We start from the raw sequence: 27,675 nt of genomic DNA on the forward strand, positions 1-27,675 counted from the left end.
TTTATAAACTGCCAGTGAGGAGTCTGGTGACTATTGAGGAATTCATGACATCATGAGCTAGAATGAATCAAGTCCTCAGGGAAACTCTGATTACCATCTCCCAACCATGGTGAGCACAGGAGGTAGTGAAATGCAGTGGTTGAGAGCATGGGTCTTGGATCTGAGTTGGAATTCTGAGTGTCCACAGGTTCCTGGGGCAAGTTTCCTTCCCATTAGCTTCCTCTTCTGGAATGAAGACACATGTATTTATTTCACAGAGTTATTTTATGAGTTACATGAGATATATAAGGTCCTATATGCAGAGACTAGTAGTTACTAAGGCTTGATAAAGAGTAATTAATACTGTTACTACTACTCACTGACCTTTGCCTCCAGGTTCTGAGATGATCTCCTTCCTTTCTTAGACCTTCTCCCACTTGAAAACTCCAATGCTGAAACAGCTCACATGCTCAGTGTCTGCAGGAGGTTGGCTGAAGAGAGAACTCTTACCTGTACTTAGCAGCAGCACATTCCCGGAGGGCCTTCTCCATGCCCACCTTCCCTGGGGTGAACCCAAAGCATCTGAAGTGCTCACCTGCATCTGATGTTGCTGCAGATGCAGCAAGGAGAGATAACACTGGGGCTGGTGGGATTGCAACACTGTCCACTGCAGCTGGCTTCTTCCTGGTCATCATGGTGGATGCTGAACCCTCATTCTTACTATGTGCTGCTGTTTGGTCCACTTTTAAGTGGGGACTTGGTATCCCTAAAAAAAATAACCCCAAAGCCTGCAGTTACTTTAAAGAAATAGGAAGACAGACAACATAAAATCTGAAAGTGATCTGAAGAAATCATCAAATGATCTGACCTCCTTCTGGTGCAAGAATGACATTTTAGAATGTTTAAAGGAAACAAAACAAAACAAATTAGCAGCATGACTGGTTTTGGTTTTGTGGCTGAGGTTAGTGGTGACAACATTCCAGGTGGCCTGCCTGAAAGTGGGGGTCGGGGCACAGGCCTAATGAAGCAGTGTAAGCCATCATGCACGCTTTACCTTCCATGGATCAAGAAGCCTGTCTTTACAGAGGTTTTGGTGTGCAGAGCATGGAGGGGAGAAGTTGACCCCACCCTAGTGAGGCTTCTCATCTCATCCAGCTAGGAAGACAAGATTAAATGAAAAGGAAAAACTGGGCAACAAGTATGGGCAGGCCTGTGTGTTATTCATTCCAAGTGCCTGGGGAGTTCTCAGGAGGCAGGGATTTGTGTGGGAAGAAGTAAGGAAAGGCTTCCCAGAGCTCATGCTAGAGCAGCAAGGTCGAAGGAAAGGCATTCCCAGTGCTGAGAAGAGTGTCTGCTAAGTCATGGGTGAGGAATGAAGATGATTCAGACAAGAGGCCGGACTTCTGGAGGCAGGAGATGCCCTGTGGGGACTGGTGTGTCACAACAGTGACTGGGCCAAGTAAGAGCTGAACTTGGGGGCCTTTGAGTGTCTGGTCATAATAGTCACAACTTTTTGATGCTGAAAAGCCTGGGTAGACTCTTATGAGGTGTCTCTGAAAGGGCCTGGAAATTTACTACATAACACATTATAAGAACTGTTCTGGAGCCTTGTTTGCTGGGCTCAAATCCCGGCCCTCTTACTTTTCAGCTGTGTGATCATGAGCAAGTTACTTAACCTCTCCAAGCTTCAAGCTTCCTTAACTGTGCAGATGGGATGGAACTGCATTACCTCATAGGGGTGGTTGGGGGCATCCATGATCAATCAAAATAAAGGGCCTAGAACAGTGTCTGGCATATAGTTCATGCTATATAATTGTTTCCTGTTATGATTATTCCTATTATACTGCTATCACTATTATAACCTGCTTCTCAGGCCAAACGGAAACCAGCCAACAAAGGCTCAGTTCTCTTCCCTGACATGACCAAGGATTTCTGGACACCTTGTACATCCCTAGCTGCAAAACAAGTCACTCCCCAACTCATCCAAACATAAGTTCAGAAGCTAGAGGTGTCTGAATCCATGTCAAATGGTCATCTACTCAGAATTTCTTTATTTGTAGGCTACATGCCACTGATAGCAACAACATGAAACAGGCCATATCACGGTAGTTCTTGACCTTTTTTCCCATCTCAACCAACTTGAGTGACACTGGTCCCTCCTAGAGTAACAGCTCACCTCCACTGAGATCTGCTCACTTTGGCCTAACGGCAGCCCTGTGAAGCATGTAGTGTGGAGGTTACTCTTTTCTTACTTTTATAGATGAGGACAACATATTTCTGAAATGTTAAGAGATAACTTACTAAACTCATACAGCTCTTAATGTCAGAGCTCAAAGTTTTCAAGCAGCCAGGTGCTAAAATCAGGGATCATCTTGGTCTACCTTACCATCTTCCAACTTCTGCCCATGACCTGGTCTACCAACAGCATGCTTCACACTGAGGACACAGAGGGCCTATATCACACCTGGAAAAGGCACCTGTAACCACCTAAGGAAGAAATGCTGACATTTTCATTTACCATCTACTACCTTCCTCCTACTCTCCATCCCGATCTCCGAAACCTCCACTTGAGGTGTTGTAAATAAAAATAAATTTTTTCTTTTTTGATTTCATATTTCATAGCATTTGACTATGGGAGTGGACAAACATCAAATTCTATGACAGAGAGACTGCAAGGCACAACCATCAAGAAATCAGGAGGTGCAGAAAACACGTACATGATCCCCGGATGATGCCCGCTTGTAAAATATGCAGGTGTGCCAGGAATACACAAGGTATACACATGCAGTATATGTAAAATGCAAACAGAATCTTCTGCAAGGAGATACATCCAAATAGTTAACCATGGTTATTCTGAGGAAGGAGAGCACAGGGAAGATTAGTGAGGGAGTTTTTACTTTTGCTCCTTAGCCTTCTTTATTGTTAATATTTTTTAAACCACAAACATATATTAAACTCTTTTTCCATTAACAAAATAAGCATAGTTTGGAAAGAATCTAGAAGTCTATCAGAGTATGGTCATCTGGTTAGACTCACTGATGTGCTAGAATAGTGGGCTGCTAACAAATCTGCAATGGGATGGCAGGCCTGAGTCTGATAAGAATTCCCCACCGTGGTACTCCACGCCACCCTGGCCCTGTTCCTGTCAAATGGATGCAGGCGTCCTTTGCACAGCACACCTCCAGAACTCTAAGCTGCCAGAGTTCTATTGGATAACAGCTCCTTTGGAAAAACTCCCTGATCTGTCTGTCCTCTTTGTACCTGTGGACACAGGTGGGACAAGGAGTTCTTTGCTCATATTATTATATGTGCAGGGAATGAGCCATAAACAGGATTAGCAGGCAGATATTTAACTCTCACTCAGGAACACAGTGATTTCAAGTCATTTTAGTTGTACCCCTTTTCATGCAAATGTTCACAATCCACATCATTCCCTTAAAGCAGATCTGATCACACCTCTATCAGGTGTACTTTGCTACTCAAGTGTTTATGGTACAGAATAAGTTAAAAGTAATAAGATGACACTTAAAACACTCTATAATTCAGATTGTCACTCTTTAGCTATCTTGAAAACCTTAGATAATTTAGGATTTTCTAGATTATAGTACTGTTTGCCAGTTGCCGTCCAATGAATTTGAAAACAAATTGAAAAAAAAAAAATCCTGATGTTTGCTCAGACATTTTTCAGTTTTGAAAGGATTAGGGAAACAATCCCAGAAGTAGTATATGTGGGCAAGAATATTAGATAAACGTTAAACAAAGGCTAATATAACAGTACTTGTAATGCATAAACTCTGTCTGAGAGCAGAGGTCTCAGGAGACTGGAATGGGTGACTTCTTGGGAGAGAGCATTGGGCAGGCTGGCCACTGGAAGTCTTTGTTTCTCTTCATTCCAGGTGGCAGCTGATGCTCCATGGAGAGGTACCCAAAGGACCAGAGGAACATGAAACAGTTCAGAACCAAGTTCTCACAAATGCTCGGTGATGGTAGAGTGGTGGGATATTTGGCAAGTTCCTTCCCAGAATGGGCCTGGCTGCTCTCTCCATGGGAGGAAGATTTTTGAGGCTGGAGATCAATCATAAAGAAACCCAGATTCAGCACTGTACTGACTGGACCACTGAGATGTGGCACTGCTGTTTACACTGGGGCATGAGGAAAAGCAAGGATGGCTTTGATCTGGGAAAGGATCACTATGTCAAATTCGGACAGCAGACTGTATGGAGAGCACACTTGGTAGATGTGTTCAGAGGATCACCAAACCCCAACACAGGACAAATTGTATTGAGGCTTGCATATCTGGCGGCCAGTACATTTTTAAAGGAGGAAATAACCATGCTAATAACTTTGTGGATCCAACATCTGTTCATAATTAAGACAGAGAAGCCAAAAGGAAATAAAAAAAGTTAAACCTATATGAAAACATTCTACTATAACCTGTAGACCTCTATTGATAAATTTTTTAAAAACTCGTTGGAACTGTGCAGTAGCCTATCGAGGGACAGTCATTCATTTTCAAAGGTAATTTCTCATAGACCGCTTATCCTCTTGAACCTCTACCTGCACACCGTGTTTTCATTAGGGACTTGATTTATGGATTCCACCTCCTTTGACGCAGAAGCTGACTTCCTGTTGCCTTGGTTACTTGGAGCTCAGTTCAAGGTTAAAGTACTCCCAAATCAGAATCAGTGGCAGGCGCTGCATCTCGCGGCCAGGTTATTGACTGCCCCAGGATGTGGAAAGGTCAGAGACCAAAGCACTGTTTACTGCCTTAAGGGTGAGTCAATAGTTTCGATATTTTGATTCTGTTTCTTCCGAAGTAGTAGTTTCTGTTCAATTACCTCTTCCCCAGGTTGCTCAAGGTTACAGGGGTCATGGAAGAAAAGCAGGGTCTATGGTGGCTGACTTTCCCAGGATCTCTTTAATGAGCTCTGTGACCTTGGATAATAAAAACCAGCCTCACCGTAGAGTAATTTGTATGTTGCTCTAGGTTTGTAAAGTTAGTTATCTACTTATCTCATTTTCTCTATGGGGAAACAAACAAACAAACAAACCTTTGTGGGACAGTTATTATTTACTCCTTTTTTCTAGATGAGAAACTGGAGGTTCAAGGAGGTCAGACAACTCATCTAAAATCACACAGCTGATAAGAAGTGGTAAGAAATAGATCCTAAATCCTGATTGAGTCCTCATCTCATAGCTTCTTTAAAATAAAGGGGCTGATAAAATCATCATCCAGGGATCATACATAATTCATTTTGTAATATCCACTACAGAAAGCAGTATATCTGGAAAATACTATGCAATTATTTTAGGTTTAATTAAAATTTTAATTCTAAGATTGCAAATGCAGATGTTTCCTGGAGACAAAACTTAGGATGGCATAGTGAGAGAGGCTGACACCAGTGGGGTGGTTAGTTCCTTCCGTCACTTTCCTGGCCCTTTCGCTGTAGAATGCAGTGCTTGTCATGGACTGAGAGGCATGTTTTGTTGAGCACTCAGTGGCTTTTAATCTTGCAAAGAGCAATGACATGCATTATGCTATTTGCCCCTTGCATCATCCCTGTGGATGACAACAGGCAGATGGTGACACTCCAAATTCACAAATAAGAAAACCAAGGCACAGAGGACCAGGTGATGTGCCCAAGCTCACATATCACAAGTGCGAAGAAAGCGGTGCTGAAATCCATGCCTCGTGACTCAATTCAATGTTCTTTTCTGTCCCATGACACATTGACTTTTGGGCAAACCATTAGATAATATATTTTTCACAAGAGGAAACTCATGTTGAAAACTTGATTATAATTCCTTTTCTCATATATTGGCTGTCTGCTCGAATTCTCCCATTGCTATTTTTTCTTGTTTGCAAATGAACTTCAACCATGGTAATAAGGGGATATACGTTACAGAATAAAGTGAATCAAGAAATAGATACACTTGTCAGAGGGCAGACAGCAGAAGCAAGAAGAACTACAGTCCTGCAGCCTGTGGAATGAAAACCACATTCACAGAAAGATAGATAAAATGAAAGGCAGAGGACTATGTATCAGATGAAGGAACAAGATAAAACCCCAGAAAAACAACTAAATGAAGTGGAGATAGGCAACCTTCCAGAAAAAGAATTGAGAATAATGATAGTGAAGATGATCCAGGACCTTGGAAAAAGAATGGAGACAAAGATCGAGAAGATGCAAGAAATGTTTAATAAAGACCTAGAAGAATTAAAGAACAAACACCTGGAAGAATTAAAGAACAAACAAACAGAGATGAACAATACAATAACTGAAATGAAAAATACACTAGAGGGAAGCAATAGCAGAATAACTGAGGCAGAAGAACAGATAAGTGAGCTGGAAGACAGAATGGTGGAATTCACAGCTGTGGAACAGAATAAAGAAAAAGGAATGAAAAGAAATGAAGACAGCCTAAGAGACCTCTGGGACAACATTAAATGCACGAACATTCACATTATAGGGGTCCCAGAAGGAGAAGAGAGAGAGAAAGGACCCAAGAAAATATTTGAAGAGTTTATAGTTGAAAACTTCCCTAACATGGGAAAGGAAATAGCCACCCAAGTCCAGGAAGCGCAGAGAGTCCCAGGCAGGATAAACCCAAGAAGAAACACGCCAAGACACATAGTAATCAAACTGACAAAAATTAAAGACAAAGAAAAATTATTAAAAGCAACAAGGGAAAAATGACAAATAACATACAAGGGAACTCCCATAAGGTGAACAGCTGATTTCTCAGCAGAAATTCTACAAGCCAGAAGGGAGGGGGATGATATATTTAAAGTGATGAAAGGGAAGAACCTACAACCAAGATTACTCTATCCGGCAAGGATCTTACTCAGATTCGATGGAGAAATCAAAAGTTTTACAGACAAGCAAAAGCTAAGAGAATTCATCACCACCAAACCAGCTCTACAACAAATGCTAAAGGAACTTCTCTAAGTGGGAAACACAAGAAAAGAAAATGACCTACAAAAACAGACCCAAAACAATTAAGAAAATGGTAATAGGAACATACATATCGATAATTACCTTAAATGTGAATGGATAAATGCTCCAACCAAAAGACACAGGCTTGCTAAATGGATACAAAAACAAGACCCATATATATGCTGTCTACAAGAGACCCACTTCAGACCTAGGGACACATACAGACTGAAAGTGAGGGGATGGAAAAAGATATTCCATGCGAATGGAAATCAAAAGAAAGCTGGAGTAGCAATACTCATTTCAGATAAAATAAACTTTAAAGTAAAGAATGTTACAAGGGACAAGGAAGGACAATACATAATGATCAAGGGATCAATCCAAGAAAAACATATAACAATTACAAATATATATGCACCCAACATAGGAGCACCTCAATACATAAGGCGAATGCTAACAGCTACAAAATAGGAAATCGACAGTAACACAATAATAGTGGGGGACGTTAACACCTCACTTACCCCAATAGATAGATCATCCATACAGAAAATTAATAAGGAAACACAAGCTTTAAATGACACAATAGACCAGATAGATTTAATTGATATTTATAGGACATTCCATCCGAAAACAGCAGATTACACTTTCTTTTCAAGTGCATACGGAACATTCTCCAGGGTAGATCACATCTTGGGTCACAAATCAAGCCTCAGTACATTTAAGAAAATTGAAATCATATCAAGCATCTTTTCTGACCACACTGCTATGAGATTAGAAATAAATTACAGGGAAAAAAATGTAAAAAACACAAACACATGGAGGTTAAACAATATGCTACTAAATAACCAAGTAGTCACTGAAGAAATCAAAGAGGAAATCAAAAAATACCTAGAGACAAATGACAATGAAAACACGACGATCCAAAACCTATGGGATGCAGCAAAAGCAGTTCTAAGAGGGAAGTATATAGCAATACAGTCCTACCTCAAGAAATGAGAAAAATCTCATATAAACAACTTAACTTTACACCTAAAGTAATTAGAGAAAGAAGAACAAACAAAACCCAAACTTAGTAGTAGGAAAGAAATCATAAAGATCAGAGCAGAAATAAATGAAATAGAAACAAGAAAACAACAGCAAAGATCAATAAAACCAAAAGCTGGTTCCTTGAGAAGATAAACAAAATTGATAAACCTTTAGCCAGACTTATCAAGAAAAACAGGGAGAGGACTCAAATCAATAAAATTGGAAATGAAGAAGGAGAAGTTACAACGGACACCGCAGAAATACAAAGCATCATAAGAGACTACTACAAGCAACTCTATGCCAATAAAATGAACAACTGGGAAGAAATGGGCAAATTCTTAGAAAGGTATAACCTTCCAAGACTGAACCAGGAAGAAATAGAAAACATGAACAGACAAATCACAAGTAATGAAATTGAAACTGTGATTAAATATCTTCCAACAAACAAAAGTGCAGGACCAGATGGCTGCACAGGTGAATTCTATCAAACATTTAGAGAAGAGCTGACACCCATCCTTCTCAAACTCTTCCAAAAAATTGCAGAGGAAGGAACACTCCCAAACTCATTCTACGAGGCTACCACCACCCTGATACCAAAACCAGACAAAGATACTACAAAAAGAGAAAATTACAGACCAATATTACTGATGAGTATACATGCAAAAATCCTCAAAAAATACTAGCAAACAAAATCCAACATCATATTAAAAGGATCATACACCATGATCAAGTGGAATTTATCCCAGGGATGCAAGGATTCTTCATTATATGCAAATCCATCAATGTGATACACCATATTAACAGATTGAAGAATAAAAACCATATGATCATCGCAATAGATGCAGAAAAAGCTTTTGACAAAATTCAACACCCATTTATGATAAAAACTCTTCAGAAAGTGGGCATAGAGGGAACCTACCTTAACATAATAAAGGCCATATACAACAAACCCACAGCAAACATCATTCTTAATGGTAAAAAACTGAAAGCATTTTATCTAAGATCAGGAACAAGACAAGGATGTCCACTCTCACCACTCTTATTCAACATAGTCTTGGAAGTCCTAGCCACGGCATTCAGAGAAGAAAAAGAAATAAAAGGAATACGAATTGGAAAAGAAGAAGTAAAACTGTCACCATTTGCAGATGACATGATACTATACATAGAGAATCCTAAAGATATCACCAGAAAACTACTAGAGCTAATAAATGAATTTGGTAAAGTTTCAGGATACAAAATTAATGCACAGAAATCTCTTGCATTCCTATACATTAACAATGAAAGATCAGAAAGAGAAATTAAGGAAAAAATCCCATTCACCATTGCAAGAAAAAGAATAAAATACCTAGGAATAAACCTACCTAAGGAGGTAAAAGACCTGTACTCAGAAAACTATAAGACACTGATGAAAGAAATCAAAGATTACACAAACAGATGGATAGATATACGATGTTCTTGGATGGGAAGAATCAATATTGTGAAAATGACTATAGGACCCAAAGCAATATACAGATTCAATGCAATCCCTATCAAATTACCAATGGCATTTTTTACAGAACTCGAACAAAAAATCTTAAAATCTGTATGGATACACAAAAGACCCCAAATAACTAAAGCAATTTTGAGGGAAAAAAACAGAGCTGGAGGAATCAGACACCTTGACTTCAGACTATGCTACAAAGCTACAGTAATCAAGACAATATGATACTGGCACAAAAACAGAAATATAGATCAATGAAACGGGATAGAAAGCCCAGAGATAAACCCACGCACCTATGGTCAACTAATCTATGACAAAGGAGGCAAGGATATACAATGGAGCAAAGACAGTCTCTTCAATAAGTGGTGCTGGGAAAACTGGACAGCTACATATGAAAGAATGAAATTAGAATACTCCCTAACACCATACACAAAAATAAACTCAAAATGGATTAAAGACCTAAATGCAAGCCTGGACACTATAAAACTCTCAGAGGAAAACATAGGGAGAACACTCTTTGACATAAATCACAGCAAGATCTTTTTTGACCCACCTCCTAGAGTAATGGAAATAAAAACAAAAATAAACAAATGGGACCTAGTGAAACTTAAAAGCTTTTGCACAGCAAAGGAAACTATAAACAAGATGGAAAGACAACCCTCAGAATGCGATAACATATTTGCAAACAAATAAATGGATAAAGGATTAACCTCCAAAATATATAAACAGCTCATGTAGTTCAATATCAAAAAAACAAACAACCCAATCAAAAAATGGTCAGAAGACCTAAATAGACATTTCTCCAGAGAAGACATACAGATGGCCAAGAGGCACATGAAAAGCTACTCAACATCACTAATTGTTAGAGAAATGCAAATCAAAACTACAATGAGGTATCACCTCACACCGGTTAGAATGGGCATCATCAGAAAATCTACAAACAACAAATGCTGGAGAGGGTGTGGAGAAAAGGGAACCCTCTTGCACTTTAGGTGGGGATGTAAATTGGTACAGCCACTATGGAGAATAGTATGGAGGTTCCTTAAAAAACTAAAAACAGAATTACCATATGACCCAGCAATCCCACTATTGGGCATATACCCAGAGAAAACCATAATTCAAAAAGACACATGCACCCCAATGTTCATTGCAGCGCTATTTACAATAGCCAGGTCATGGAAGCAACCTACGTGTCCATCGACAGATGAACGGATAAAGATGTGGTACATATTTACAATGGAATATTATTCAGCCATAAAAAGGAATGAAATTAGGTCATTTGTAGAGAAATGGATGGTTCTAGGGACTGTCATACAGAGTGAAGTAAGTCAGAAAGAGAAAAACAAATATCGTATATTAACGCATATATGGGGAATCTAGAAAAATGGTACAGATGAACTGGCTTGCAAGGCAGAAACAGAGACACAGATGTAGAGAACAAACGTATGGACACCAAGGGGGGAAAGCAGGAGTGGGGGTGCTGGTGGGATGAAGTGGGAGATTGGGATTGACATATATATATAGTAATATGTATAAAATAGATAACTAATAAGAACCTGTTGTATAAACAAAATAAATAAAATAAAAATTTAAAAAAAGAAATAGATAACCTTGGGATTTGGAAAACAATATTTTTCTGTGCCAAAGTCAATAAAAGTGTTATTTTTTGTTGCATCACTTTATTCATTAATTGAACAAATATTTATTGAACATCTACCATACCAGGGACGTGACACTGGTCTAAGCAGTGAAGTCCCTAAGTTTTCTAAGAATTACATTCTAATAATCTCTGCATAGCATAAAGATAGCTGTTACTTTTTATAAGGATACTGAAAGATCCTAAAGTGCCTTTTTAATCATCAAAAAACAGAGGCTTTGCTACCCATACAGAATCTTTGGGTGAATTTGTAAAAGCCATCCCACCTAGGTGGAGATTCCCAAGGACCCAGCTCTTAGCAAAGAGAGGGCACCATTGTAAAAGTTAGACTAAGTTATGGCTTCCTGTGTGCACATGCACCGCCACTGCTCATGGTTTGGAGAGAGGAGCATGCACTGGATTTCAGTGCCTTTCTCCCCTCGAGCCAGGTTCCTACAGAAAGTGAACTACTTGTTCAATTGCAGGTGGTGGTCCTATCAACATGTGTTTTGTGTCAAATGAGTTTTACTTCATTTTGGGACCTTGAGAGATGAAATTCAGGCAAGGTCACTTGTAAGTAGGATGCTATTCAGTTAGCCTGGAGTCAATCATTTTAAAATCAATAGATATTTGAGTGCTGCACAGCACAACTCAGAAGATGTGATCTCTGTCTTTGTAGAGAAGGTTTAGAAGTGGAGAGTGGGATAAGACAAAAACACTTACAAAACTGATAAACCAAATGAGACAGGAAGCCAAATGAGTCCTCCACAAATTAGGAGGAAAATGAGATCTCAGTGGGATCTGAGGTGGTTTTGTGCTCATGCATATATTAATTCAACATTCATTAAGAGCCTGTAAGTACCAGGTACCATTAAGTACAGGGATCACGAACCTTCTCTGAAAGGGGCTAAACTGTCCACTCAGGAAGACAGATACAGGTACAAAAACCCCAGTCTTGAACAATGAGTAGAATTCAATAACTAGAAGTAGAGGGAGAGCCTGCCAGGGCTGGGAAAAGACAAGAGCAAAAGCAGAAATAACAAGCCTTCTTTGTGCAACTGAGACAAGAGTCTTGGGCTGAGTTGTAAAAACCAAACACTGAAAGATATGTTTGGAAAGGCAATTGGGAAAAATTAAACCCACATCTCATTGTCAGGTAGATTTAGTTTCTCCCTTCCACAAACATGTCTTATCGTCTTGGACAGACTTCTGCAATAGGACTTATCTCCTATTGTGTAATTATTTGTTCATTTCTCTGACAATTTTTGTAGGCAACTGCAAAATTCTAGAAGTCAGGAACCACGTCTAACTTTCTTTTGATTTCCCAGCACTTAGCTTGATAGATATTACATACTCAAAAGTGTTGGATGGATGAATGGACAAATGGAATACGCATTTATTCTTCTAGGCCCAAACCTTCTGGGGAAGCCACCCATCCACACTTGGTCCTCTAATCTAAAACTTCTTTTTCAGTACAGTATAGAGTACAGGTGAAGAACACATTCTCTGGAGTAAGACTACCTGCATTACTAGCTGTGTGATTTGGGGCAATTCATGTCAGCTCTCTATGCTCAGTTTCCTCATCTGTTAAACGAGGTTATTGAGGATTAAAGGAGTTTATATATTGTGGTAGACAGAAAATAATGTCCCCCTTTCTAATTCCTAGAACCTGTGAATGTGTTATGTATCATAGCAAGAGGGAATTAAGGTTGCAGACAGACAGACAGAATTAATATTGTCAATCAGCTGACCTTAACATCTAGGAAGTATCCTTGATTACGAGATGGTCAAAATGTAATCAAAAGTGTCCATTGAAGTGAAAGAAGGAGGTAGAAGAGAAGAGTCAGAGAAAGAGATGTGGTGATGGAAGTAGGGTAAGAGAGCAGCTAGGCTGCTGGCTTTGAAGATGGAGGAGGAGGGACATGAGTTAAGGAATGCAAATGGCCTCAAGAAGCTGGAAAAGACAAGGAAATAGATTCTTTCCTATAGTTTTCAGAAAGGAAGTTGATACTTTGATTTTAGCTCAGTGAGACTCATTTTGGACTTCTGACCTCCAATACTGTAATATAATAAATTTGTGTTGGTGAAGCTATTAAGTTTGTAGAAATTTGTTATAGCAGTAATAGAAAAACTAACACATACCAAAACACTTATTATGGTGCCTAGAGAGTAAGAAGTCAATTGTGTTAACTATTATTACTTAGCACTACAGTGTCTTCGTACTAATTGTTTCATTTTAAACTTATTTCATATGTTCAAGTCGTGTATGTCCCCTACAAGATTTAAATTCTTTAGGATGTAGAGATTTTATAGTATTTTCTTATATCTTCCTAGCATAACGCGGACACAAAGAAACTATCCAGTGAATACTTATAGTCAATAAATTGTACCAGAGACAAATAATTTGTTAATATGAAAGTTAAGAGACTAGAGTTCTGAGATGTTGAGTTATTTCAGGCTCTGCTCCACACTGACTGGATGAACTTGGACAGGACTTGGAATCTCACTGTGCTTCAGTTTCCTCTTGGTCAGAATCTATTCTAGCTTTACTATTCTAAGTTGTCTAGATTCAGAGAAACTGCTGAACAATCTGATTAGTTCTTGCTTCTCTTAATTTAGAAGTGAAGAAATGGGTTGAGAAGAGAACATTTTGTCTACTGGAACTTCAAAGAGATTTTTTATTAAAGAATCCTTTATACAGTAAATTCTAATGATGTAGAAGTCAGTCTCTCCTAATCCTACAGTGAAAAAGTCACACCAGATGAAAGGTATTTTCTAGATGTGCCCAGTGATATCACCCAGAATGGAAATATAGCGAACATCAAAATTGCAAAGAGGAGACATCTCAGGTTAGAGGTTTTTAATCTTTCTTCATCTTAGACATCAGAACCTCTTCTTAGGAAAAAAGCGTACACATGTACACACAGACACACACACACACACACAACACACAACACATTTTGTACACAGCTTAAGGTTCAAAGATACTTTTAAGCTCAGGTTAGTACCCTGGACTGCCTAAGTCAATTCCTGCACACACACACACACACACACACACACACACACACACACACACACACACACACACACACCAGAAGGATTAAGAGCAGATAGATAGAACCAAACAGAATGCTGATGTAACTGCTCCCATGCTTAAAAAACAGAGACAATAGAGTGGTACCTGTTTCACTGAAAAATATAACAAAGGGATTTTCAAAAGATACTAATAAGGGAAGAAAGGATGCATACATGTAATTAAAACCAATTTAGTAGCACACTGCACAAAGTATGCTCTTGTTACATCCTGATCAGGTAGGTTAGGAATTTGCAACTGATGCACATAAAGCATGTTATAGGTTTCAATAGATGAACACAAAGGAGCTTCAGCAAAGTAAAATCAAGGCAGTTTAGAGTTGGAAGGGAAGTAGTCCAGTCCTTCCTGGGCAATTGAGCCCCAGAAACGGATGTATCTTGCTTTGCCCAGTGTCACACAGAGAGGGTGGCAGGGGTATGACTCTGACCCCAGCCTTATTCTTGGACTGTCTCAGGCCAGCATGTTGGCTTTCTGCTAAAAGGATTACATTCTGAGACTTCACAGAAGCAGTCTTCTTGCTCTTCTTGCATGCTGGTTATTCTATACTCACAGGGCAGCTTTAAAACAGACCAAGCCAAAAATGTCAGTTGTGATCCAAGCTATAAGACCACTGGCTCTGGAGGATTCTTCCCTAGACTCTCCCTAATGTGAAGGGTTCAGTAGCTGTTAATATAAGCATCTTTTGTAGTATCTTCCTTTTTACCTTTAGAACACAGAGTTGCAGCGCACATCTGCATGGTAATACAGATCTCGGTGCTAACTGGGTCACCTTATTTGCATTTTGATTACTGCTTATTTAGAAGCCACATTGAGAAAAGAGCTTGATATCAGGAGCTTAAATGCATGTGTGTCTATAAATATATGTGTAAATAGATAAATGCATAGTTACTGGTTTGTGAAAGATCAGTCCAATATGTACTCATCTCTTAAGAACATATCTGTAGGAGTCTGGCCATGTATGGATGTTAGGTTTATAAATGTGGTTACGGAATCTAATTATTCTCAGTGTAAGATCACCCACTGTATGGACACACTGTGTCAGCTAGAGAAGCCAATTCAGCATACAGCCCCTTTGTTAAGTAGTCATTGCTTTATATGTGGGAAAGTTGCATTGTTTTAAGGGCTTCATTGAATATGGCTTTCTTCAAACCACCTACTTTGTTCCACTATTTGAAATCCTCCTGTAAAATGCAAACACATTGTGACTGTGTGTAGGCATACACATATAGACACAGAATGTGTGCTAGAAAAGCTCTCTTTTTTGCAACAGAAGAGAAAAAAAAATCACAGAAACTCAGACCCATCATTAGATAGATCTCCTAATCTTTATCTCTTCTAGTTCAGTCAGACGAGCTAATACCATGATGATGGCTTTGAAATCTCTTAGGAATTGGATGAGGAGAAGTGATAGTGATGAACTCCCAGCTAATAAACACAGAGTGTTTATTTCGGCAGAATGATCAATTTCTAGATGTCCTGAGGCTTGTCTGATACAGCTGATTTACTCATCCTTGCTTACCTCACTAATAAAGCCAAAGTCCACCATCAGATTACAGAGGTGCTTAGAATTTCTTAAAGGGGCAGAAGAAAGGTAAAGTAACAGTCATCATATCCTTCTGAGCATCCTTCCCCACCCACAGTCCTTGAAACCCTGGCTGCCTTCCTCACTGGTACTCTCCACTCAGCAGACTTTGAGCTAGTACAGTAATACAATTAATTTGTTATATTGTTAGTGGAAATTTAATGCAATGATCTAAAAGAACTCTTACATATTATGATAAACTTTAGTGCCTCTGGGCGGCTCCCCTTGCTTTGGGCTCATTTCACATCTCATCCATTATGTAAATGAGATTTGGAAATAGTTGAGTTTCACTAATGTATCTCAACTCTAATGGATTGGAGTCAGTCCTTTTGAAACTAATGAGGTTAAATGCATCTCAACATTTCTTTCTACTTGGTTGATTATGCAAGTCTCTATTCAAGAAATGGGATGCAGTGCATTTTTTTTCAACCATCCTCTAAGGAAACGTCACTGTTGCCAGACCCCAAAGTAGCCCCAAATAAGTTATGTTTGAATAATGCCTGTGTCGGTTCTAACATTGCATGGTGCACAAATAGAGATAATGGACAATATGCCATTATATGATTTAAGATAAAAGGAGAGTATTTTAAAAGTTAGTTCATCTGAGGAAGACTTTCAGTCATCCAGAGAAGAGTGAGGGGAAGTTTCCAAAAGTGGACAATGGGGATGAAGAGCCCTTGGTGGGGCTTGAGATCAGAGAGGGAAATAGTCACTGGCAGAGTCTGGAACTGGGAAGAGACTATTGTATTTGATTCAGAGTCACAAGTTGTCAATCCAGTTACTCAGGGCCTAGTCTTAAGATAAAGATACACAAGAAGGACTTCTACATTCTAGATTTCATTTCAAAGGCCAAGAAGTGGGAGTTCTAAAGTTTGGAGGCACAATGCTTTTTTCAAAAAAAAAAAGGAATAAGCATTTCAGGAGAAGCAGCTTCAAATTATCCAGGGTCATGGAATCACGGAGGTGAGGATGAGATGCTAAATATCAAAAACATCCATAAAATTATTTTGTCTTTATTTAAAAAGGGGGGATGGGTTAAGTTGAAAGACATTTAATCTGCATGATCGCCCTCTCAGGTAGATGGCTTATTAAATATTTTTTAAAATAAGAAAACTGAAGCTTTGAGAGGTTAGATAACTTGAACAAGGTCAAATACATAGTTAAGTGACACAGCTGGGAATTAAACCAAGGGTCTTCTGGCTCCAAAGTTACAGCTTATCTACCACCTCAAAACTCCTTTCCTTGTAGGTAGTGTATTTCTTAATTACCGGCTAATACATTTGGATTCTGATTCTCTTATACAGAATGTTTCTGTCCCCATGTCCTAGCACAATGGCTGGCACAGAGAATGTGCCCAGAATGAGCCAGTCAGGAATGAGAAGAGGAAACGCTGGATATTTACAAAAGGTGATTAGGATGGAGGCCACCAGATGCTTGACTGAAGAAAGGGTTGGAAATTTGGAGGAGAGATTTCTGGTCAAGTAATCACTCCATCTTTGCCATCCAAACTAACTACCAACTCTCTGAAACCTGGGACCCCAGCAAGAAAGTTTGTCAACTCTTAAATATTCAACTTGATGCCACATTCTCAATAAGTTGTTGGTGGATGGCAATAAGGAAGCGGTTTTGTTCTTGCATTAATTTATTCAGTAAAAGTTTCAGTGCCTATCATGAACACAGCTGCTCCAGGTCCTTTTGGGTACCCTTAAAATAAAAGAACGAGTCCAGTCTTGGGGTAGTCAAATATTTAGCTGAAGAAACAAGATGCAGGAACAAGAAATTTAAATAAAAATAACAATCTCCCCTGAGCTGAAAAGACTACCCATATTACCTTCCATTGTACCTGGGGCACACCAGAGATTTACTGGGGAGATTTTAACAACTAGCATATATTCTAGAATAATAGTTTAAAATGGAACTTATTATCTATATAACTCATATACAAACATAAATAATTGACCTGGCTGATTAAGAGTAAGAATTTATATTAATATCGATACCATAGTAAAGGTAACAAGGTAACCAGCATGATTATTTCAAACAAAAGTGGCATTTCAAAGTAGTTGAAAGGGTTTGTTCTGAGCCCTCATTCCCTGTGTTCAAATCAGAGAGTTACAAGTTACTGGTTGTCTGGACCTGGGCAACTTATTTAACTTCTCTGTGTTTCTGTTTTCTCATCAATAGTGGAATTAATAATAGTACATATCTCCTAGGCTTACATGTGAGGATACAAAGATAAATCTCAATCATCAAAGTGCTGAAGGTAAAGACATATTAGTATTTACTAATAGATTAGTATTTACTAGTTTTCAATATTCTGTGATAAAGACAACAGGATCAGGCATAAGAGCCATGACTACTCAAGGGAATGATTGACTTCCCTCTTAGGTAGGGAAGAACGTCACTGAGGAGGTGACATTTCACTTGGGTCTTTAACAATTTGGAAGCATTGGCTGAAAGGGGATGAGGGGAAGAAAGGGCAGCAGGTGCAAAGGCATGAAGCATAAAATAGAATGGTATGTTTGGCAAAAGGCAAGAATTCCTGTGTGGCTACAATATAGTTTCTAAGGTGGGTGGGTGAAGTGTAGCAGAAGACGGGGCCGTGGGTCAGGCTCGGAATGATGCTGGGAGTTTGGATTTCATTGTGGGTAATGGGGAGTCATGAAGGATTTCCATGTAGACACACAGACACCCAGCCATGGAGAAGAGATGATTTGCTCTCTGTGGGTACAATTGTGATTAGAGGGGACAAAAGCTGCTCCCAGTAGGTTTCTGAGAATGGAGCCAACAGAAAATAAGGTTTCTGTGCTAAGGGTAGAAATTCACCCTTTGATCCCGGGTGCTTAACCAGTGTGCCCTACTGTTCACAATTCCTACTTGCCCTCCCTCTGTTTCCTTTTCCCTTCTTCAACCTTTATTGGGCAAATTGTGCATTAGAAGTTCCCTTCAAAGAATTTTAGGGGAAACACTGATGAGTGAGTTATGGGTCTTGCACTGAAGACACCCAAAGTCTTGTTCAAATAATATTTTTTGTAAATCAACTCTTGCTTTGTTCATTTGGACAGCTCACTGCCCAGAGGAGGCTGGAAGTGAGGGTTTTTAGAAAGTTATATGTTTTCAAGAAGGTAAGTCCCCATCTAATGTATGTGTTCTGCAAGTAAGGATTTGTATACCTCTGCACTGAGGTTTTCACTTTTTCTACCTGTCTTCATTGGCTGGTATTTGATTATAGTCAGAGGACGGCTATGCAGATAGAAACTATGCAACTAGCTTAACCAGACAGAGATGGCCAGGAGATGGCATGTGACCCCTTTCCGAAAAAAGCAGGTATATTACAGCTTTAAATCCTGACATCCTAACAACTTGCTAAAAATAGTCCAGATAGTTATTAGTTGACAAACAGGCCCAAACTAAATTCTTTTTATTAAATTCAAATTTCATGGCTTGTTTAATTTGTAAACCAAAGTCAGTCCAGCAGGTCATAAATACCACTGGATTGATATGTGCTGGGAATATTCATGTATATGCTCATTTGTCCATTTGCTTAACCAACATCTAATGAGTACCTATAATGAAGAAGGAATTTTGGCAGATCTTGGTAAAAATACTATTGCAGCACAGCAAAAGATGGTCAAGAATCAGCATAAAAAGTGAGAAAGGGCAGTGATGACTATCACCCTAACTAAAGACAAGTCACACATATTGAATCTCTGACCACTAAGAAACAGGATTAGTGAACACTGGGATGAGTCCAACACAGAAACACCTCACATTTATGGATGAATATGCTGTAGAGAATGAGCCACACTGCACTCAGGTTGTCGGAATATTTTGTACACTGGCCCAGTGATTCATTTAGAATCCTGCTGGACAGCAGCGTCTCCGTTCAGGGTGACTTCGTGAGTTCACTGCACGGTTTATGGTCATGAACGAAAGCTGCAGGGTGGGGGGAGGGCCAAAGCGGCTCAGGAGATGGCGATTCCCAGGCTTACTTATCTTTAGCTCTATGACTTTGGGCATGACACTTCTTTTTGTCCTGTTTCTTTATGGTCTCCGATTCCTTCTGATTCTGCATCTTGAGTAGACAAAAGTCTCTGGTAATCTTAAACAGGAGGAAAGTCACCTGGCCATCATAAGGAAGATCTGAGAGCCAAAAGCACTTCTATTTTTGAGGAGACAACTACTTTAACGTTTTGGTTTATCTATCATTTCTATTAGATAAACCAAATAAAATGCAAGTTACTGGACCTGAAAGGCCTGGGAAACCCAGTCAGGTCTAGGCTCATCTGGGTGTTTCTATCATGTGTCCTGCTCACTTGTGGGTGCCTCATAGTGAAAGTGACTCAGGAGGGCATGCCACTTTTTAATGAGGTCCTTTTGGTTACTTCTGGACAGACTGTTTTTGGTTGAAGATCAAACAATTACACGTGTCACTTTTAATCTAAAACTCCCCACAACCCAATGAAATAGATAATATTAACTATATTTTATATATGAGGAAAACAAGGCTCAGAAATGTTAAGAAATACATTCAGGGTCTCACAGAATTAATGTTAGCAGGAATTTGAACCCAAGTCTCTCTGTCAGGTGCTTTCCTTTAAACAGCCTTCCTTCCCCATGGTTATGAGAAACACAGATTGATACTTTAGTGTCTGGACTCCAAAAAGTGACAGGAGTGAGACGTTTTCTTTAGGTAAAGGTTTAGGAAAAGAACTTTTGTCAGCAAACAACTTATTTCTTAATTTTGTCTAGTTAGCCCTGGGTATAAGCAGATAATAGCTTAATATAGGATTAAGAAGTTGCGGAACCTGTTGAAAAAAAAAATTTTGGATTGAATGTGCAATGAGGCTACAACTGTGGACAATCTCCATGAACTCAGAGCTAAAAAACAACTTCCACGTTTGACTTAAGCTTTCCTAAGAAAGGAAAGGAAGCCGGAAACCAGGATTCAGGGAGCAAATGGAATTGCCAAGAGGTGTCAATGAAGCAAATGTAAGACTTTACAAAAGATTAAAAATAATTCCCTGACGGTATTTCTCAAACTTGGAAATTATTACATTTCCCAACTAATAAAACTGACAGTAAAACATTATTTTTTCAGCCTTGGTTATGTAATAAGTGGAATGTGTTTGTTTTTATAAGCACCAATTTAAAAATAATTGAAGTTATGTGAGGGCATCCCTTTGTCAAGCCAGGAATTTGCTTGAAGGACGTCCAGCATAAAGGGTGACTGGGGTCAAGGTTTGGGCAGGTGGAAGCTCTCTCTCCGCTGTGGTCTCAGCAAAGGCTTGCCTGTTGTTAAAGAGGATTGGGGGTGGCAAAACAGTCTTCCAGTGTTCATTTTAACATCTTCTATCAGGAGTCCATCATATTCTCCTTCTCACTTCTGAACTAGGGCCTCCTCTCCATTGCCCAGGGGTAGTTCCTGCTTATTCCTTTCAGGGTAAACTCAAGCAGCAGGTAATGTCCCTTACCCAGAACTTCCACATCTCTGACCTTGCAGAGAGCACTGCACCCACACCACAGCTCTGCAGACCTTGCTTCACTCAGTTCAACACTTGGTTATATGACATTTCAAACTCATGGATGCAATCAGATACATCTTCAATCACTGTTTAGCTGTGGGCAGACAAATTAATCTAAGTCTTAGATTCCTTGTGGGTAAAGCAGAACTAAAAAGGAATTTAGGAACCTTAGGAATTTGCTGAGGCTTAAATGAAGTAAATATCTATCAAGTGTCTAGCGCAGTGCCTGCCTCCGAACAGGCATGCTGTTATTAACATTATTATTATTATAAACAGTGATCTTGACTTCCCAATAAGATAATTAGTAAATTGAGAAAAGAGCTTGTGTCCTATATTTCTCATATGCTTCCAACAGTGTCCACCTGGCAAAGGGCTAGCAAGAGATCAAGTGATCAACCAATATGTGTTGAATGGAGCTGCATCAGTGCTTGTAAAGTGCGTGGGAGAGACTCACACAAAATCACATCACTGATACCACCACTTGAAGTGGAAACAAGATGGTGTTTTTTTTTCCAGTCTCCATAAGAAATGTTCTACAATTCTATGAATATTATAAATAAGAGGATGTGGTTTTTATGACTTGAGGAATCATGGCAGAAATATGAGCTATTTATTATTCCATTTCAAGAAAGTGAAACACAGAGAAGGAGGTGTCACATACTAGGCAGATAAAAGACGTTTGAGGAAAACCACTCAAAGTCTGCCAGAGTCACAGAGTAACCAGGTTGGAAAGATCATTCCGCTGATGAGGAAACAAAGGCTCCCAGAAGCCACAATGCACGTTGTTGTTGGAGATATCCCAAGCTGGACCTCTGCACTCTGGCCCTCTTCCCCAGTCATTAGGGCAGCCAGGTCTTTCATGTTATTTATCTGCCCAGGTGCGTGACTTCCAAGTTGCTTTGCTTATTTTGCATAATGATTGTGAAGATCCCATTAGGGGATGTGATGAAATGAGATGCGGATGGAATGGGGTGCTCAGACCCCGGCAGAACAATCTATAATTTGCTTTTGATAGTAACTTCAAAAGAGGAAAAGAAAACAAGGGCTCCTGACATCAATAAAAGTCACTGGTAATAATAGAAGAGATTAGACTATGGTTTGTTTTTTGAAAGAAGAGAAATAGATAGTAGTGTCTACTAGCAACAAGGCAGGATTTGGCCACCATACTTATAGATGGGGTCTCTGGAGCCACCTCTTTGTCTCTGCCACCAGTGGGAAACCATGCCCCAGGCCCTAAAATCACCCCTCCATGCAATGCTCCCTTCCTTCTGAGGGAATTCCCAGATGCCAACCCACAATGTCCTTAAGTGTTTTTCACTGTGGGCACAAAACTTTGGAGTTTCAGGTTTCTGGAGCTGCAGGGGGTCCTGGTGATCATCTTCCTCCAGAAGAGGAGGCTGGGAACATCAAAGGGGACCCATTTTGCAGATCCCTCAGTTTTACCCTCTGTGGCCATATTTCCTGGAGGGTTGGGTCTGGGAGATGTGTGTTCCAGGTCTGAGGCTGGCATTTCTCCTTCTCCTCCTCCTCTTTCTGAGAAAGGGTGCCAGGCCCAGGATTGCTGTTGTGGGTGTCTCTCCTCCTGTTTTCTTCCACCTCTCAGAAGCATGGAGCACTGACTGGTTGTGGTCAAAAGCAATTGAGAATCCATTATCTCCACGTTAAGCCCCCATATTTAGCTGTTTTTATATGGAAGTCTCCATAGGCTGGGCCTGGTCTAGTAGACATTTGTGAGGAAACAAAGGAAGAAAAAAAAAGGCTGAAGATGGCAGCTTTTGGAGGTGGGTATAGTAATTCCAACGGGGGGCGGCGGGGGGGGAAATGAAAAGATGGCATTTCCATGCAGCCGTGAAAGGAGATGGAGGAATCCTTCCTCTCCTTGGACAATAAAGGCTCCTGCTAATTTTAACCAGAGTCAGCTCTGAAAAACCTGCAGTTGACTGTGAGTCACTGGCCCTCCAGGGAATAGGAGGTGGGGAGGTGTGTGTGTGTGTGTATGTGTGTGGTGTGTGTGCACGCACACCAGTGTATATAATCTCACAGTGCCCAGAGCCCTGGAGATCCTGGAACACTTCAGTAGCACAGGCCAGATTCATTAAAAACCTTGGCTACAGGCCAGCAGTTAAAATTGAAGCAGCATATTTATTGCATTTTGTTCAAATAAATCTGAAAACGTGTGAATCATATTCCTTGGAGAGATTGGGAGAAGAAGTAAACAACATCAGGCTAATACTTACAAGCCGTGGCGGAGGGAGAACAAAGATCCAGAAGGTTTCCCGCTACAGGAACTCTGGGAGATGCTCGCCCACCCTTCCTAGGTGGGGACAGGGGGAAGGGGGGCACATTCTCCTGCCACTTTCCTCACTGGCTCGACCCTGGCTTTGGTGTCCCTTTAGGGCAGGTGGCTCTGCCCTCTGCCCGGGGTTTCTCAGTTGCACGCAGCATATTCCACCCTGCTCTGTGGGCCTCTGTTGTCTCCCAGATGCTGCCGCTGCCATCCTGCTTTCTAATGGCAGCTGCAGAAATTAGATTCAATTATTGGTTTTCCTAAAATAGTATATATGAAGGGAAATCTCCCCCACCCCAACCAGCCCAGTTCTTATGAAACTCGGCAAGAGCTCAAACTAATTATTTGCCTCTATAAAGAAAATAAGCAGTCAGCCAGCTTTATCATGCCTGGGCTCTTGTTTGATATCTTTCGGTGATGGTTTGAGGGACTGCCTGTTTTATGGGGTAACCTCCTATTGGTGGAGACTGTGAGTTGGACTTTGGGCCTCAGTTTCCTTAAGTGTAAATCGTAATAATTCCTCTCATGAGGTAAATATGAGGACTGACTGAATGAAAAATCTTACAAAAACATCTAGCTCAAGAACAGAGTATCACCAAGACCAAATGTCAAGTCTCTTTTCTTTCCCTCTGTTAAAGAGATGATTTATGGGCATAAGTATGTATATACACTGATCTATTTTTCTCCAGGATTTTTTCCATAGCATAGTTTTGCCACCAATTCCCTCCCTCATTGCCTTTCATTACACACATGCTTGTCAGTATGAAATACTGAGAAAGGTAGATGAACAGTTATGAAGCGGGCTCCAACACTCTACCTGTACTTCACACAAACATGGCTGTTGAGGCATCTTCAGAAGCCCTCTGAGCCTGACAGGCCCAGGGCATGAGTGGGGTGGTTGGAGGCGTGAATTGCAGGTGCACGTCTGGTATATTTTGAGGCCTTGGGAAAGGTGAGTGTTTCTAGGCACTGCATAGGCATTATGGGGGAGGTCTTAGGTAGAGGTTTCATGGTGATGGCGTTGAAGGTGGATCAGAGCCCTGGTGAAGGTGTGAATATACAGAGCTGGCAGGTTTCTGAATTAGGGCCAAAATGTGAGATGACCTGATACATGCACTTGGAGATCCCATCTTACTCATACCCCCAAGAGAGTAGAAATGACTCTTGAGAAGTTGGCTTTATTCTAGTACCTTAGTACTTCCTTCTCAGTGTTGGGGCTTGCCCAGCTCCTTCTCTTCTGGTCTGGCCAGGCTCAGACCTGTTCTTTTCTACTCTCTGCACCCTCAATCCTGGAAAATCTGCAGGAGGTGATCCAGCTTCCAGGAGCTTCCTCCCCATACCCTAAAATGCCTGGCACTGATCAAGAAAGAGTGGTGCTACGGCAGAGTGGCCGGAAAAGGCTCTCCTCTGGCTGTTTGAGGGATATATTCCAGTTCCCAAAACTCTTTCACAACTGTGCTAATAATACTAATAGCAAATACTTCGATTTCAAGGATACTCTCCAAGCCCTTTACGTGTATTGACTCATTTCACATTTACCAACAAGCCTATATGGGAGGGGTATTATATTTATTCCCATTTTATAGATGGAACAAGCAATTCATTCTCTGTTATCACAACTAGTAGGTGGCAGAGTCAGAATTTGAATGTCCGCAAGCTGACTCCAAAGACTTAACCATAAAATAATGCCATACGGTCCTGGCTTCTTGGATATTTGGTCCTCTCAAGAACTAGGTGATGGATTCCCTTTATGTTTTGGTTTCCTGAGTGTGTGCCAGGAGGAAATTTAATAAGTAGCCACTAGACCAGATGGTAACAGGAAGCTAAACCAGGTTTGCCAGTTAAACAAGAACATATTTATTAATGTATTCCTATCTATATGAACCATGTCTCTGATTGCATGGCTTCAGTTGAAATGTGCTGCCCTGACCCAATAGTGGGAGGACACATCTGATTATTTTCCCAGGTTGGGGTGGATGGCCCTGCTTCACAGCACATCCTCCTCCTTTGCTGTTTGGGTTCGGTCGCAGGTCAAAGTGAGGGAAGACCCTGTGGCCAGTGAAGCAGACAGGGCTACCTGGGCAATATAGGAGTGAAACCAATTCCTCTGAGACCGCTAAAGCTCCATCTCCTTGCCATGGGCGAGTTGGTGCTTCATGGATGGTCACAGACTGTCTTCACTAACTCCGTCAGACTACATTCTGGCTGCTGATTGTACAGCAGACACTGGCTTTCCCCATCCTCCCACTTTGGAGAATTTGAGTCCCAAAGTTCAGTGATTCATTTTGCCTGGGAACTCAGAAAAAAGAATTCTGCCAAACGTCATTTGTTTGTTGAATGAAAGAATGAATGGATTATTGAATTAAGGCAGAACCTGAGAAGAAATCAAGTTGCTTAAACACATCTGTGTATTTCCAAGTGTCTTGGACACCACATGCTTTTTCCTGAAGGCAAATTTCAAAACAGAGTATGGAGAAACCTGGTGGGTGAGTTTTGTCTGTCAACCACAACCAGACTTCACAGCATGACTGGAGATGGCTAGTGACTGACACAAGGACAAGGGCAGTAAGTGGCGGCCTCTGCTCAGAAACAATCAGATACTGTCCTAACAAGCCTGTGTCTAAGTGGGTCCAGGTCTCGAAACAGATCTCTCAAAACTCCCAGTGGGCTGAGGCAACTAGATTTTCATAGCACCGTTCATTAAATGAGTTATCAAAGGTAAAGCCCATAGGTAGGATTAAAGGCCAAAGGGGTGAGCTCTTGGTTCTCCCCAAACCATCTTGACCACTGGGAATGGTAGTAGGGTGAGGGCACTATGGCTGGCACCAGCCCAGCATCCTACTCTCTACTATGGAGAGACCCATAGGATTCCTTAACCCAGAAGCTGAGTTGGTTGTGAGCTTGACAGAAACCACCATCATGCCTTTTATAAGTACCAACCCTACTCCTGTCAACCAGGATTGCAGTGCCACATCTATTAATTGTGTATTTTATTTTCCATATTTTATGATGCTCTGACATTTGAGGTCTTGCTAATCCTGAAGAGACTGCCCCAATCCTAGAGATAATAAACCACTCCCCAGATAGCATGCTTTCATGTGCAAACAAATCAACACAGAACCCATATCCTCCAACTATCTCCTTTATGGAGCTTTTACTGGTTGAGGCACTATGCCCCTGCCTTAATATCACCCCAGGGTCAAGTACCAGGCAACTAGGGTCAGTCTCTAGACGCTGGAGTCTGCTGAAATTATTCAAACCAGCTAATCCCAAACCTTCCTCATCTGCTTCACCCATTCCTTCCCATGAAAACCACAATAAAGGCTTTTGTCCTGGTGCATACCCATGTGGTCCTACACACCACAGGCATGGCATGGTGTGCTTCCGCTTTCTAGGGATCCATGAGTATAAACTTCTTCCTTCATGACAATCACTTTCATGTCTGCATGTCTTATCTTATGATGAAAACAAGTCCCAGGTACCCTTTAACACACCAAAATTCATGCCTGTCCCTAAACCTCCTCAACTCCAGGGTTAAGGCTGGAGAATTAAAAGAGGTCACTCTCCTACCCTATCTTCATCCCTTAATATAAGCTAAGATCTCTATTTTTTATTTTGTGCTAGCATATTTATTTTGCTTGGATCTTTATTTAAAAAAAAAAAAAACCTTCTGGGACTTCCTTGGTGGCACAGTGGTTAAGAATCCCCCTGCCAATGCAGGGGACACAGGTTCGATCCCTGGTCCGGGAAGATCACACATGCCGTGGAGCAACTAAGCCCGTGAGCCACAACTACTGAAGCCCGCGTGCCTAGAGCACGTGCACCGCAACAAAGAGTAGCCCCGGCTCGCCACAACTAGAGAAAGCCTGTGCAGTGACGGAGACCCAACACAGCCTAAATAAATAAATAAGTTAAAAAAAAAACCCAAACCTTACAAATGTTTCTAACAACAACATTATCAACAACTACAGCAACAAGAACTAACAGGTATAAAGTGTTTCCGTATATTAGGCATTTTCCATGTATTATTTTCTTTAATTCGGACAATCTCCATCTGTGATTGTCAGAGAATAACTGATTGCCCAAGATCACATAGCTGGACAGAGGTGGCACTCAGATCTCAGCAACCTG

At 40.6% G+C, this 27,675-nt stretch overlaps 1 protein-coding gene across 2 annotated transcripts in view; it reads right to left on the reverse strand.

The window, feature by feature from the left end:
- SETBP1 (SET binding protein 1) overlaps window positions 1-27,675 on the reverse strand; it is a 370,614-nt gene that overhangs the window by 24,103 nt on the left and 318,836 nt on the right. For both annotated transcript variants that reach the window (XM_061169675.1, XM_061169676.1), the window contains exon 5: window positions 575-745. In XM_061169675.1, coding sequence (XP_061025658.1) covers window positions 575-745 — 171 coding nt within the window. The remainder of the gene's footprint in view (window positions 1-574; window positions 746-27,675) is intronic.

This window comes from Eubalaena glacialis, chromosome 15 (assembly GCF_028564815.1).
Source record: "Eubalaena glacialis isolate mEubGla1 chromosome 15, mEubGla1.1.hap2.+ XY, whole genome shotgun sequence".
NCBI classification, from domain to species: Eukaryota; Metazoa; Chordata; class Mammalia; order Artiodactyla; family Balaenidae; genus Eubalaena; species Eubalaena glacialis.